The 13,919-nt window shown below is 28.7% G+C and overlaps 2 protein-coding genes across 2 annotated transcripts; both read right to left on the bottom strand.

The window, feature by feature from the left end:
• Nucleotides 1-1,347: 1,347 nt before the first annotated feature.
• LOC135130229 (uncharacterized) lies at nt 1,348-2,498 on the bottom strand. The gene is made up of 4 exons (XM_064057582.1): nt 2,300-2,498; nt 1,931-2,251; nt 1,567-1,879; nt 1,348-1,513 (listed from the first exon to the last, which is right to left on the bottom strand). The coding sequence occupies exons 1-4, from the start codon at nt 2,448-2,450 to the stop codon at nt 1,435-1,437; spliced, it is 864 nt and encodes a 287-aa protein (XP_063913652.1). The 5' UTR covers nt 2,451-2,498; the 3' UTR covers nt 1,348-1,434.
• Nucleotides 2,499-8,960: 6,462 nt separating this feature from the next.
• Nucleotides 8,961-12,962, bottom strand: LOC135130576 (phospholipase A2-like). Its single transcript, XM_064057979.1, has 4 exons — nt 12,881-12,962; nt 9,464-9,688; nt 9,096-9,408; nt 8,961-9,036 (listed from the first exon to the last, which is right to left on the bottom strand). The coding sequence occupies exons 1-4, from the start codon at nt 12,960-12,962 to the stop codon at nt 8,961-8,963; spliced, it is 696 nt and encodes a 231-aa protein (XP_063914049.1).
• Nucleotides 12,963-13,919: the final 957 nt, after the last annotated feature.

Below are 13,919 nucleotides of genomic sequence, written 5' to 3'. Positions count from 1 at the left end.
GGTAGGAGTTTTCGAAGAAATGAGACCGAAAATAACTTATTTTCAAAACGTTGCGTAAAAATTCATAAAAAATTCTGAAAAACAGATCTCTACGAACTGATTCCAAAAATATAGATTGTTTATGGCTCCGAAGCAAAATTTTAGAAATGTTCAGCTTCAAATACAATTTAAAAAAAAATCAAAAATTGAAATATTTTGTTTGGTGATCCTGGAAAATTTGTAAAAGTTTCCAAAGAAACAAGACCGAAAGCAACTTCTGGAGGTGGAAATATACAAAATCATAATTTTATTTAAATAATTTTTGAAAGTTGTCGAAAAGAGGTCGATTTTCATATGGGTAATTTTGAGCTTTTGAACAAGTTGTCTAAAAATCTACAAAAAATTTGGAAAACAAATGTCGACTTATTAATTCTAAAATTTTAGCATCTTTATAGTTCTAGAGCAAGTTTTAAAAATATTAGATTGGAGGCAGTTATTTTTTAAATCCTAAAAATTGCCGTATTTTATTTTAATTTTCATTTAAATTTTGATCTTATCATTTAATTCTCAGACAATAATTATTTTAGTGTCTTTTCCACCTTCTAGTTTTTCAGAAATTTAACAGTACACTTCCTTTTTAATAATAAATTATAAGTAGGTACGTAATATCAAGGAAGAATAAGACCAAACTACTTATTTAAAAGTAATCTTAAAATACCCATTTGTTTGACTTATTTTAATAATTTGAATAAATAATTATGAAAAATGATGCCATAACACGAAATCGTTAAAGTGAATAACAATTTTTTGTAGCTATGTACAAAAATTACGTAACACATGGTAAACTTTGTTTAAAATTAGAAGAGTTTATGCTTCATATCCAGTTTTAACTTAGTATTTACACTTTACTGTGTAAATTCAACCGGCGCATACAATTAACAATTTAAAAAAATAATAAAAATGCTTGATTACTGATTATCTGCCTTTATGGAATTTAGGTTAGAGACAACATAAAAATTACCAACGAATTAGGGTCAGGGGTGACAACAAACATTTCGAGTAAGGTAGACTACATTTATTTTTAATTCGACTTTTTGTAATTCTGGTTAATAAATAAGATCAACGATCAAAACAAACAGATAATTAAAATATTTTGATTGGGAGAGCGGTAGCTTCACAAAAGCCGCGTTTATGAGTCACATCCTACATAATCGATAAACCATAAAACAGAAAAAAACAAAATTAGCAGCGATAATCGTGGGAATAAAATTTCAAACGACACTAATGACTTGGTCACAATTTTTGTTTTAAATTTTTTAATATTTGTTATTAATTTAGCTTTATCGCTTTTGCTTCAATAACTGTATATAAAATGTATGTACTTTATTTGTAGAATTAGAATAAAATACATGTTATTGTGTAAAAGTAAAACTCTCCCGGTGTCTATAATTACTATTAAAACACAGAGTTGTCGAACCATTGATACATTTTGTCCCCTAGATCAGGATCTGTCAAGTATTTTTCACATCGTCCCCTACAACAAATCAAAAATAACCACCGCATACCAGAATTTAATTTAATACAGACTTTCTTTCCTCGATGCAGTCAACTATAGGATAATCCTCTCGAAAACACTGAGGACCCAAAACTGTAAAATACGTATACCCAATGCTCTCAGAAACAATAGAATTAGCATTCTTCAAACACTGGTGGAACTTTTTGTCACAGTCACAGTGCGACCTCGTAAAAAGCCCAGTATTTATTAAATCGTGCTTTCTAGAATCCGCTTCTATGTTATCTGGACAACTATCATGTTCCCTACAACAACTATCAGTTTCGGCAAATTCGCCCAAATCGTCGTAGGAGCTTGAGATATTGCCATCTCCACACCACTTGGTCCCTGAAAATAATGTTTGTGCATTTTTGGATTTGTGACATGAAAAATTCTAACCTGGATATATTACTTGCACGTTCGACTTAAAACTTTCCAGTTTACCGTCGTGCAAATTTTTGTCGAGATCCAGACCCTCGCTATGTGCGAATTTTTGTCGAATTTTGTCTTTAATTTCCTTGAGTTTCTTAGAGGTGGCTCTCACCATGTCACGACCTTTTGAGTCCTGGTGACCGTGCTCTTTTTCATCGTGGACTATACTAATATGTTCTGTGGCATCCTGGATTCCACTGTCATGTTCGTGTGTATCAAGTGTATCAATACTACTTGCTTCTATTTCTTGAGACGGAAGAATGAACTTGATAGGTTTAAGAATTTTGTCTGAAACTAAAAATATGACGTAAATAGATAAAATATGGAAATACACACCTGTAAATTCGAAGTATTCTTGATTTTGGGCCCAGATTGCTAAAACACCAACTATTACAAACAAAACCGTCGATACCGACGAAAGTTTGAAAAGCATTTTTGCTCTTTGAGCGGTGAATAACTTTGGCACTGTTTTCTCGATTTTAGCCATTTGGATGCTGACTCAGTACTGACTTCTGGATCAATGCGAATTATCGATAATGATGTTTTGCAAATCAACGAGAAATAAAATATAAATAAGATAAAAAAATTAATATGAAACTTTGATCATTCTCGAAACGTCGTTCGTTATCTTCGCAGTTTCTTATTATTACACATATTTCAATGTATTGGTTAATGATAAAGGGGTTAAGAAACTATGAATAGGTACTTAAATATTTGCTATTGCTATTTGAAAGTTTGTCGTGTTTTTGTTGCTCTCTCGGTATATGAAGATCTTATTATTGGACAGTTTAACAGATGAATATGCTTAGGATTTTTAGTGTCTCAAACTTTAGAGATTAAAAACGAATTTTTGATTGATCTTTATCCCAAGATTTTAAGTGTTGGTGGAATGTTCTAAAATAAATAATATTATCAGCGGTACACGGAAATTGGATGACTGATTGACGACCGAGAGAGATAATTTGAACTTTGCTTTTATTGAGTCAGGCGATTCTGAAACACCTGTGGAAGATCTATTTCTATAGTTTTAAGCCAGTCTTGAACAAATTAACGAATAGATTTTTTTTGTTAGCTAAAACCACACCTACAGCATAGCTCACAAAAAAATTGTATAAACATCATCGAATTTTAATATAAGGTGTTTTTAAATAACGATATTCAGTTTATGCGAATATAACACCCTATATTTTATTGCTATATCTCACTCTATTTTCTCTTCTCTCTCTGATTTTACTAAAGTATTTTCTAAACATATTTGAAATTGAAAGTTATTCCGATGTTTTATTTTTCAAACACATCGACATTTTGAAACAAATAGAACAGTAATAAATACAGGGTGTTCTCTTTGAAAAAAAAATGAAATATTGATATTTAAAAATTATGACGTTTAAGATTTTTTTAATAAATAATCTGATGAGAATATGTAAAAATATATATCGTGTCCTATATATATATATAGACAACACTTTTAATGTGTGTTACTCAAAGAACGGTACGCTTTTCGATTTCTAGATTTTTTTATTTTTCAATTTCTCAATTTTCCGATGTTTCAATTTTTGTCCTCTTCAATTTTTACGATTTTTAAATATTTCATTTATTTCAGTTTTATCCGGTTTCTAAACTAAACTTATTTTTCCATTTCTCAACTTCCCAAAATTTCGTTTTGTTTCAACTCTGCATTTTTTTGATTTTCCAGTTTTTTTGTTTTTTTCAATTTTTCGGTTTTTTAAGCTTACGATTTTTCGACTTTGCGTTTTTTAGTTTTCCACTTCTCACTTATCCAATTTTTGATTTTCTCGATTGTTTGGATATTTCTTTCAGTTTTGGGATTTTTCAATATTTCGATTTTGCGATTTTTCGATTTTTGGACCCCTGGAATATTTAATTTCTCGGGTTTTTACTTTTTGGATTTTCAATTTTTCTTTAAACTCTAAGTTTTTCAATTTTTCGACTGTTTTATACTTCGAAGTCCTCAATTTTTCAACTTTTAGATGTTTTAATTTTTCAAATTTTCAATTTTCCGAATTTTTTAAATTTTCGATTTTTCCAATTTTTCTTTTATAAAATTTTTCAAATTTTCAATTTTTTTATTTGTAGATTTATCGCATTGTTTTCATTGTTCATTTTCTTGATTTATCAATTTTTCAATTTTTTTTAATTCCCGCCTTTCCACTCCTCAATTTCTCGATCCTCTGATTTTTTACTATTTGGCTTTTCGATTTTTCGATTTTTCGATTTTTCAGTTATTCGATTTTTCAAGTTTTTCTGGACTTTCGATTTGTATATTTTTCAGTTTTTCGATTTTTAAATTTTAGATTTTCGAATTTTTATTTTTTGACGTTGCTAAATTTTCAGTTTTCCGATTTCTCAATTAATCCATTTTTGATTTTCACATTTCTCCACCGAAGTTTCGATTTTTCGACTTTGGTTTTTTGATTTTTCGATTTCCCAATTTTCCAATTTTTTAATTACTCAATTTTTGTATATTTCTTTCAGTTTTGGGTTTTCCAATATTTTGATCCTTCGACTTCTGGATTTTTCGATTTTTTAATTTTTTATTTTTTGGATTTTTAGTTTTTCGTTTTTTGAACATTAGATTTTTCAATTTTTCGACTGTTTTATGTTTCGATTTCCCAATTTTTCAACTTTTCGATATTTTGATTTTTCAGATTTTAATATTCTAGCTTTTTCGATTTCTCGCGTTTTCAGTTCTTGAATTAAAATATAATTTTTCAGTTTTCCAAATTTTCAATTTTCAATTTTTCAATTTTTTGAGATCTCCGATGTTTCGATATTTTGAATGTTCAGTCTATCGATTTAACAATTTTTCAATTTTTAGCTTTCCTTCTAGGCTTTCCACTTCTCTGTTTCTCGATCCTCTGATTTTTCGATTACTCGATGCCTCATTTTTTTAATTTTTACATGTTTCGATTTTTGGATTTCACGGTTTTTCGGTTTTTTACTATTGGGTTTTTCAATTTTGCGATGTTTCGATTTTTCAGTTATCCGATTTTTCAATTTTGCAATTTTTACACTCTGGATTTTCGATTTGTCCATTTTTCAGTTTTTCGATTTTTAAATTTTAGATTCTCGAATTCTTATTTTTTGACATTGCTAAATTTTTAGTTTTCCGATTCTCAATTAATCTATTTTTGATTTTCCCATTTCTCCACTTCTCGAAGTTTCGATTTTTCATTTCTTCAATTCTTAGATTTTTCGATTTTTCGGCTTTGCTTTTTTGATTTTTCGATTTCTCAATTTTTCAATTTTTTAATTACTCAATTTTTGGATCTTTCTTTCAGTTTTGGGGTTTCCAATAATTTAATTCTTCGACTTCTGGATTTTTTGATTTTTCAATTTTTTATTTTTTGGATTTTCAGCTTTTCGTTTTTTGAACAATAGATTTTTCAATTTGTCTAATCTTTTATATTTTGATTTCCAAATTTTTCAACTTTTCGATGTTTTGATTTTTCAGATTTTAATAATCTTTCAATTTCTAGCGTTTTCAGTTCTTGAATTAAAATATAATTTTTCAATTTTCTGAATTTACAATTTTCAATTTTTCAATTTTTTGAGACCTCCGAAGTTTCGATGTTTTGATTGTTCAGTGTGTCGATTTAACAATCTTATAATTTCTAACTTTTCTTCTAGGCTTTCCACCCCTCTATTTCTCGATCCTTTGATTATTCTATTTCTCGATCCTCTGATTATTCTATTTCTCGATGTCTCATTTTTTGAATTTTCACATGTTTCTATTTTTAGACTTTTCGGTTTTTCGATTTTTTACTATTGGGCTTTCCAATTTCTCGATGCTTCGATATTTCAGTTAACCGATTTTTCAAGTTTTCAATTTTTAAATTCTGGACTTTCGATTTGTCCATTTTTCAGTTTTTCGATTTTTAAATCTTAGATTTTCGAATTTTTATTTTTTCACGCTGCTAAATTTTCAGTTTTCCGATTTCCCAATTAATCTCTTTTTGATTTTCCCATTTCTCCACTTCTCGAAGTTTCAATTCTTCGGTTTTTCGATTTTTCGACTCTGCTTTTTTGATTTTTCGATTTCTCAATTTTCCAATTTTTTGATTATTCAGTTTTTGGATATTTCTTTCTGTTTTGGATTTTCCAATATTTTGATTATTCGACTTCTGGATTTCAATTTTTCAATTTTTTATTTTTTGGATTTTCAGCTTTTCGTTTTCAATTTTTCGGCTGTTTTCGATTTCTCAATTTTTCAACTTTTCGATATCTTGGTTTTTCAGCTTTTAATATTCTGGCTTTTTCGATTTCTCGAGTTTTCAGTTCTTGAATTAAAATATAATTTTTCAATTTTCCGAATTTTTAATTTTCAATTTTTCAATTTTTTGAGATCTCCGTTGTTTCGTTGTTTTGATAGTTCACTCTCTCGATTTAACAATTTTCCCATTTCTAACTTTTCGATTTTTCGATTTTGGCGTATTTCGGTTTCTCAATTTTTCCATTTTTCGACTTCTCACCCTTTCGACTCCTCGATTTCTCGATCTTTTGATACTTCGATTTTCGATGTCGTAAGTTTTTGTATTTTTCGACGTTTCGATGTTTCGATTTTTTACATTTCGACTTTTGGATTTTTCCATGTTTTGATCCGATTTTTCAATTTTCCAATTTTTTAAAATTAACGAGTTTCGTTTTCCTGATTTGTTGATTTTTAAGTATTTCGATTTTCAAATTTTTATTTTTCTCTTATTTTTTATATTTTTTTGATTTTTCGATTTGCCCTTTTTTTCAATTTTACGATATTTTAATTTTTCAATGTTTTAACTCTTAGACTTTTATATTTTTCAATTTTTCAGTTTTTCAATATTTTTTAACTTTTCAAATTTTGACGTTTCTGAATTTTCACTTTTTCCGATTTCTCAATTAATCAACTTTTTTGATTTTCCCATTTCTTGATTTCCCAAAGTTTCGATGTTTCTCAAGTTCGCAATCTTTGGAAATTTCGTTGAATTTTGTGATTTTTCGGTTTTTCGATTTTTTACTGTTAGGCTTTTCAATTTTTCGATTTTCCAATTTTTCGATGTATCGATTTTTCAGTTACCCGATTTTAAAGTTTTTAATTTTTTAAATTTTGGAGTTTCGATTTGTCCATTTTTCAGTTTTTCGATTTTTAAATTTTAGATTTTCGAATTTTAATTATTGATGTTTGGCTTGCTTTCTTCCATTTTTCAATTTTGCGATATTTTAATTGTTCAATGTTTTAAATTCCAAATTTTTCGATTTCTCGATTTTTATTTTTCAGTTTTTCAGTATTTCTATTTTTTAATTTTTCAAATTTTGAAGTGAAATTTTCAGTTTTCTGATTTCATGTCGAAGTTTCGATTTTGCAGTTCTTCAGTTCTTCGATTTTTCGACTTTGCTTTTTTGGTTTTTCGATTTCTCAATTTTTCAATTTTTAATTTCTCAATTTTTCAATTTTTAATTTCTCAATTTTTGGATATTTCTTTCAGTTTTGAAGTCTTTTCATTCAATATTTTCATCCTCTAACTTTTCGGTTTTTCGACTTCCGGATTTTTCGGCTTTTTAATTTTTTATGTTTTGGATTTTCAGTTTTTCGAGTTTTAAATATTAGATTTTTCAATTTTTCGACTGTTTTAGATTTCGATTTCTCGATTTTTCAACTTTTCGATATTTAGATTTTTCAGTTTTTAATATTCTAGCTTTTTAGATTTCTCGAGTTTTCAGTTCATGAATTAAAATAGATATAATTTTTCAATTTTCCGAATTTTTTGATTTGAACGTTTTGATTGTTCAGTCTTTCGATTTAACAATTTTTACATTTCTAACTTTTCGATTTTTCGATTTTCGCATATTTCGGTTTCACAATTTTTCCATTTTTCGACTTCTCTTTCGACTCCTCGATTTCTCGATCTTTTGATTTGAAATTTTCGATGTTTCGATTTTTCGATTTTTTACTTTTCGGTTTTTGGGTTTTTCGATGTTTCGAACCGATTTTTCAATTTTCCAATTTTTTAAATTGACGAGTTTCGTTTTCCCGATTTGTTAATTTTTCAGTATTTCGATTTTTAAATTTTAGATTTTCAAATTTTAATTTTTTTGATTTTTCGGTTTGTCCATTTTTTAATTTTACGATATTTTAATTTTTCAATGATTTAAATTTTAGATTCTTATATTTTTCGATTTTTCCGTTGTTCAATATTTTTAACTTTTCAAATTTTGACGTTTCTGAATGTTTAGTTTTCCGATTTCGCAAATAATCTGTTTTTGGGTTTTCCCATTTCTCGATTTCCCAAAGTTTCGATTTTTCCGTTCTTCAGTTTTTCGATTCTTCAATTTTTCTTCTATTTTTCATCCTTCGGTTTTGGGATTTTTTAGTAATTCGACTTTTCGATTTTTCGAGTTCTGAATTTTTCGATTTCTCGACTGGTTGATATTTTAACTCTAATCAGCTATTTTGCGTGTGTAACACTGAGAATTCAATATTTTCTAAAATACAGGGTGAGTCACCAAGCGCACAGCCGTCGACTGTGCGCTTGGTGACTTATAATTGGTTAAAGTGAAAAAAGTTTTAACAATTATAAAATATTTTAATTATTACAATTTTCAAATATCGATGTTCAGTTCTAAAAAAGTATTCAAACATCGGTTCAACTTTAGCATCTGACTTTTTTTATGACTGATAATAATTAATTAGATATCGAAGACGGTACTCTTAGTGACTCACCCTGTATATTAAACTACGAACAGTAACAACATTCAGTAACGACCGAAAAATAGAGTGTTGATATTTTGACTCTAATGGGGTATTCTTTCATTTGTTCCCTAAATATACAGGGTCCATTTAAATTATTTTCAGCTATACAGACTGTTCTTTTTGTCTGACACACAACATAGTTTTTTAAATAGAATTAATAGCTTATATATTTTAAACCACAGACGTATAAAGACGTGTTTAAAAAAAACACACACTGAAGCTATAATCTGACATACATTGTAACAAATATTAATATATAGGGCTGTCAAACCACTGATAGATTTTTTCTCCGTCAGTATCTGTCAAATATTCTTCACATCTCCCTCTGCAAATTCAGACAAACAATAACTACCACATATCTCAAAATTTCATTACGTTACTTACCCACTTTCTTCTACACAGTCGATTATAGGATAATCTTGTTTAAAGCACTGCGGTCCCAAAATCGTAAAGTACGTATATCCAATACTATTAGCTCCAAAACTATCATCATTTTTCAAACACTCGTAAAATCTCTTATCACAATCACAGAGTGTTCTTTCAAAAAGACAGGTATTCACTAATCCATATTTACTCGAATCAGGGTCCATATTTTCCGGACAAGTATCATGTGCCCTGCAACAACTCGCAATCTTGGAAAACTTTTCAAAGTCGCCGAACAATTCTATAAGGTCGAGGTCCCCACACCATCTTGTAACTATACAAAAACATTGCTTTAGCAACGCAATTTTACAAACATGAATTCTACACACCTGGATATTGGGCAGCTATACTACTTTTAAAATATTGGATACTACCACCATGCAGAGTTTTATTGCAATCGAGTCCTTTAGTATTAGTCCAAATCGGTGGTCGAGTTTTATCATGACCTATGAAATCGAGGTCTTCTGGTTCCGACGTGGGATTGTTGCTTTGATTTTCTTCATCATCAAATCTGTATTCTAGAGGTGCTTCGGGTTCGTCCCAGTCTTCAATAGCTATTCATATTTTTGTTAAGAAAACTATAGTTAGCTCACTTGACATATACTTAGTTGAACTTTCAGGATTTAAGTGGCTTAAGCCAAACCACCCTTGTAAGGCAAAAGATTATTACTGTCCGTTGTAGTCATAATCAAGTTGAAAAGTTTTACTAGGTATATGTCAACTGAGTTAAGAATATATATTTCGATCTAACATACCTTGAATTTTATAACTAGAGTGCTGACGAACCAAAAATGCTAAAGCATACACTATTATCAGCGTAGCTGATGAAATACACGAAGTCTTCATTGTTGGCTAATTAAAAAATTTTGTTTAAATAAGGGCAACTGTTGACTAGTTACTAGAAAAATTGTGACAATGAATTAAAATTAAAAATACCGATTTGAAAATGAAAGCAGGGCATGTCATAAACGTAATAATGAATAATAAAAATGTGATTAAAACGACTAATAAAAGCTAATAAAAAATGCAACATAAACAAACTCGTTGGTCGTATATTAATTAGGGACATATCTAGTGCTTAACTTGAGTTTCAATCATCCTTCGATCACTTACAGAAGTCAAAAAATAAATAAATTCATTTTTAAATTGTTGGTTTTCTCATATTTTTGAACTTTGTATCAGGTTCGAATTTATCTGTTAGAAAACTTTTTTTTTTGTTAAATTAAACTCCTACAAAACCCGCAATGTAAAAAACGCTTACTTGAACAAGCGATAGAAAAAGTTGTAAAATAAAACTGGAAAACATGAGAAAACTAATTCTTAATAATAACTTTAAACCTTTCTTTGGTATTTTCAGTAATAATAATTATTGAAATATCGAGAAACGTGTGGTTAGTGACTTACCCTGTATAAAAGTAGTTTTACCTACATATGTTACAGTGACAGCCTTCACAATTTAGGACAATTACATATAATTGCGCGATATAAATGAAAAACAGTTCTACTGATAAATAAACCTACTAACGCTTTATTTTTTATATTTAAATGTATTTTAATTCATTGTATATGAATTGTTTATTTATTATGTATATTTTGTTTGTGTTTAATGAAGTTTTAACTTAACGTTTGCCAGGCAGGTGCCTTCACCACTAGGCTACTAAGCCGCTATTCTTCACAATCATCATCATTAATCACCTTTTTGTCAAAAAATACAAATGCAACATATTTTTGATTTTTTATTATAACGCAGAGTTAAAACTCCATTCATGCGTCCCTGGGTCGACGCACTCTTTTTTTTTTGTTTATAGATTTCTGTGTGGCTGCAGTGAAGGGCATTATTATTATTTTAGGATCGACCACTGACTCTAAAACCACCGGCATTCAGGCAAGGCAATTTGAAAAAAAAAATGCAACATTTTCCAACCACCGATGAAATTTTCTGTTTTCTGTGATGCTTCAACCCCGACAAAATCGACATTGGCATTTGCAAAGAAAATTTGCTGCTGCACATCGGAAACAATGTCCTGTGTAATTCTCAGGACTAGTGTTAAGGAATTATGAACAATTAGTTAATTATTTACTCTTACTTTTCTTTGAATTGCTTCAAATTCGTCACGAAGAAGCAATAAAAACATGATCAAAAACACTCCTGGATTTGTGAAAGTTTGTCTTTGATGGTTGCATATAGTGAAACTTTCAAATTGACGGTAATTTGACACAACGAAAATTCTATCCACGCAAATTTTTAAAAATCCATGGATGTCTTTCATTGTCCATAATTAAAAAATAATTGTTCTAAGAAATAAAACATTTTCAGTGCTTCTATGTTTAATTTTTCAATTTTCCGAAGTTTTAAATTTTCGATTGCTCAATTTTTTGATACCTCGATTTATCGAGATTCGGATGTTTCGATGTTTTGATTGTTGAATCTCTCGATTTATCAATTTTTGCATTTCTAACTTTTCGAATTTTCGATTTTGGCCTATTTCGGTTTCTCAATTTTCCGATTTTTCGACTCCTCGATTCCTCGATCTTTTGTTGTTCGATTTCTCGATGTCTCAGTTTTTGAATTTGTCGATGTTTCGATTTTTGAATTATCCGATTTTTCAATTTTCCAATTTTTTACTTTTTCGAGTTTCGATTTCTCGATTTGTTGATTTTTCAGTTTTTCGATTTTTAAATTTTAGATTTTCGAATTTTATTTTTTCGATTTTTTAATTTTTCAGTTCTTCAATATGTTTTAATTTTCTAAATTTTGACTTTTCTGAACTTCCAGTTTTTCTATTTCTCAACTAATTAATCTATTTTTGATTTTCCCATTTCTGGACTTCCCAAAGTTTCGATTTTTCAGTTTTCAGTTCTTCAGTTTTTCGATTTTTCAGGTTCTTGATTTTTCAAGTTTTTAATTTCCCATTTTTTTTTATTTCGTTCAATTTTGTAATTTTTCAGTTTTTCGATTCTTGAATTTTTCTTTTGTTTTTCAATTTTTCGATATTACAGTTTTGGGAGTTTTAGTAAGAATTTCGTCTTTTCGAATCTTCGAGTTCTGGATTTTTCGATTTCTCGACTTTTTGCTTTTTGGACTTTCAATTTTTCGTTTTTATTTAAATTTTTCAATTGACTGTTTTATACTTATATTTTTAAATTTTCGATATTTCGATTTTTCAATAATAATTATCCCATTGTTCAATTTCTCGATTTTTAAATTTTAGTTTTTCCAATTTTTATTTTTTTGAATTTTTGATGTTTGGTTTCCCCGATTTTACAATTTTTCGATATTTAAATTTTTCAGTTTTAAATTTTTTGATTTTTCTATTTTCAGATTTCAACATTATCAGTTTTAGGAACGTTTCAATTCCTGTTTTTTTTTTAATTCATCTATGTTTTTATTTTTCGATTTTTTAAATGTCAAAATCGTGTAAAACATGTGAGATGTTATATTGTGTTTGTAAATAAAAGCATTAAATAATAACTATTTTTCACAATTCACAATTTCACAATCTTTTTCAACTTTGTAGAGTGTTCTGGTTTTAATATTGTTACGATGATCGGTGATTAAAACTCAACAATTTATTTCTTAGTAACTCAAATTTACTCAGCGATTAAGTACTAGATAATTCCGGTGCAACTTGGATGGACTCTGTCATCACTGAACTGTTTGAATAATAATCGTTGCCGAAGATGGGCTGTATTTAAAGCCATATTTCTCTTCTAGAAGTTTCGCAATCGAGGTCTTTCTGGATTACCCGTCGCAACTTTCCCCAGGCTTTCCTGTAACGAACACCGCCCGACCGCCGTCGTCGACGATGAGTCATCATCGCCGTACATACTAGAACTCACAGCCGTCGTACCAGGGCGACGTACGGGTTTCTTTCGTCCAATATGGCAAAATTAAAAATCGAAAAATTGTAAAATCGAGAAATCCAAACATCAAAAAAATAAAAATTGGAAAAACTAAAATTTAAAAATCGAGAAATTGAACAATGGGATAATTGAAAAATCGAAACATCGAAAATTGACAAGCCTAAAATTTTAAAAATTAAAGAGTTAAGATATCGAAAAGTTGAAAAATTAAGAAGTTAAGTATAAAACAGTCAATTGAAAAATCTAAAGTTAAGTTTTAAAAAACGAAAAATTGAAAATCCAAAGAGTAAAAAGTCGAGAAATCGAAAAATGCAGAACTCGAAGAATCGAAAAGTCGAAAGGCCTAATAAAAAATCTCAAAACTGTAATATCGAAAAATTGAAAAATAAAAAAAAATTAAGAATCGAAACACTGAAAAATCACAAAATTGAAGGAAATATCCAAAAATTGGGAAATTAAAAAATTGAAAAATCAAGAACCTGAAAAATCGAAAAACTGAAGAACTGAAAAATAAAAAAATCGAAAAATCTAAAATTTAAAACATTGAAAAATTAAAATATCGTAAAATTGAAATGGAGAAATTCAAACACCAAAAAATCAACAATATAAAATCGGAAAATCTAAAATTTCAAAATCGAAAAACTGAAAAATCAACAAATTGAGAAATCGAAACTCGAAAATCTAAAAAATTGGTAAATTGAAAAATTGGATAATTCAAAAATCGAAACATTGAAAAATTCAAAAACTGAGACATCGAGAAATCGAACAACAAGTTCGAGGAATCGAGGAGTCGAAAAGTCGAGAAGTCGAAAAATCGGAAAACTGAGAAACCGAAATAGGCCAAAATCGAAAAATCGAAAAGTTAGAAATGCAAAAATTGATAAATCGAGACATTGAATTTAGATTTTAAATTTTTCGATT

Source organism: Zophobas morio, unplaced genomic scaffold, assembly GCF_036711695.1.
Source record: "Zophobas morio isolate AGI-343-1 ecotype UQ-CSIRO unplaced genomic scaffold, CSIRO_AGI_Zmor_V1 ptg000017l, whole genome shotgun sequence".
In the NCBI taxonomy this organism is placed as follows: domain Eukaryota; kingdom Metazoa; phylum Arthropoda; class Insecta; order Coleoptera; family Tenebrionidae; genus Zophobas; species Zophobas morio.
The sequence above is the reverse complement of the archived record's forward strand: the minus strand, read 5'-3'. Positions and strand labels throughout refer to the sequence as shown.

Coding starts and splice junctions, on each gene's coding strand:
- LOC135130229 (XM_064057582.1), bottom strand. CDS start 2,450: ATGGCTAAAATCGAGAAAACAGTGCCAAAGTTATTCACCGCTCAAAGA. Junction 1,880..1,930: donor CGTGCAAGTAATATATCCAG/GTTAGAATTTTT, acceptor CATTATTTTCAG/GGACCAAGTGGTGTGGAGAT. Junction 1,514..1,566: donor GACTGCATCGAGGAAAGAAA/GTCTGTATTAAA, acceptor GATTTGTTGTAG/GGGACGATGTGAAAAATACT.
- LOC135130576 (XM_064057979.1), bottom strand. CDS start 12,962: ATGTACGGCGATGATGACTCATCGTCGACGACGGCGGTCGGGCGGTGT. Junction 9,689..12,880: donor CCTGGGGAAAGTTGCGACGG/GTAATCCAGAAA, acceptor AAATATGAATAG/CTATTGAAGACTGGGACGAA. Junction 9,409..9,463: donor TATAGCTGCCCAATATCCAG/GTGTGTAGAATT, acceptor GTTTTTGTATAG/TTACAAGATGGTGTGGGGAC.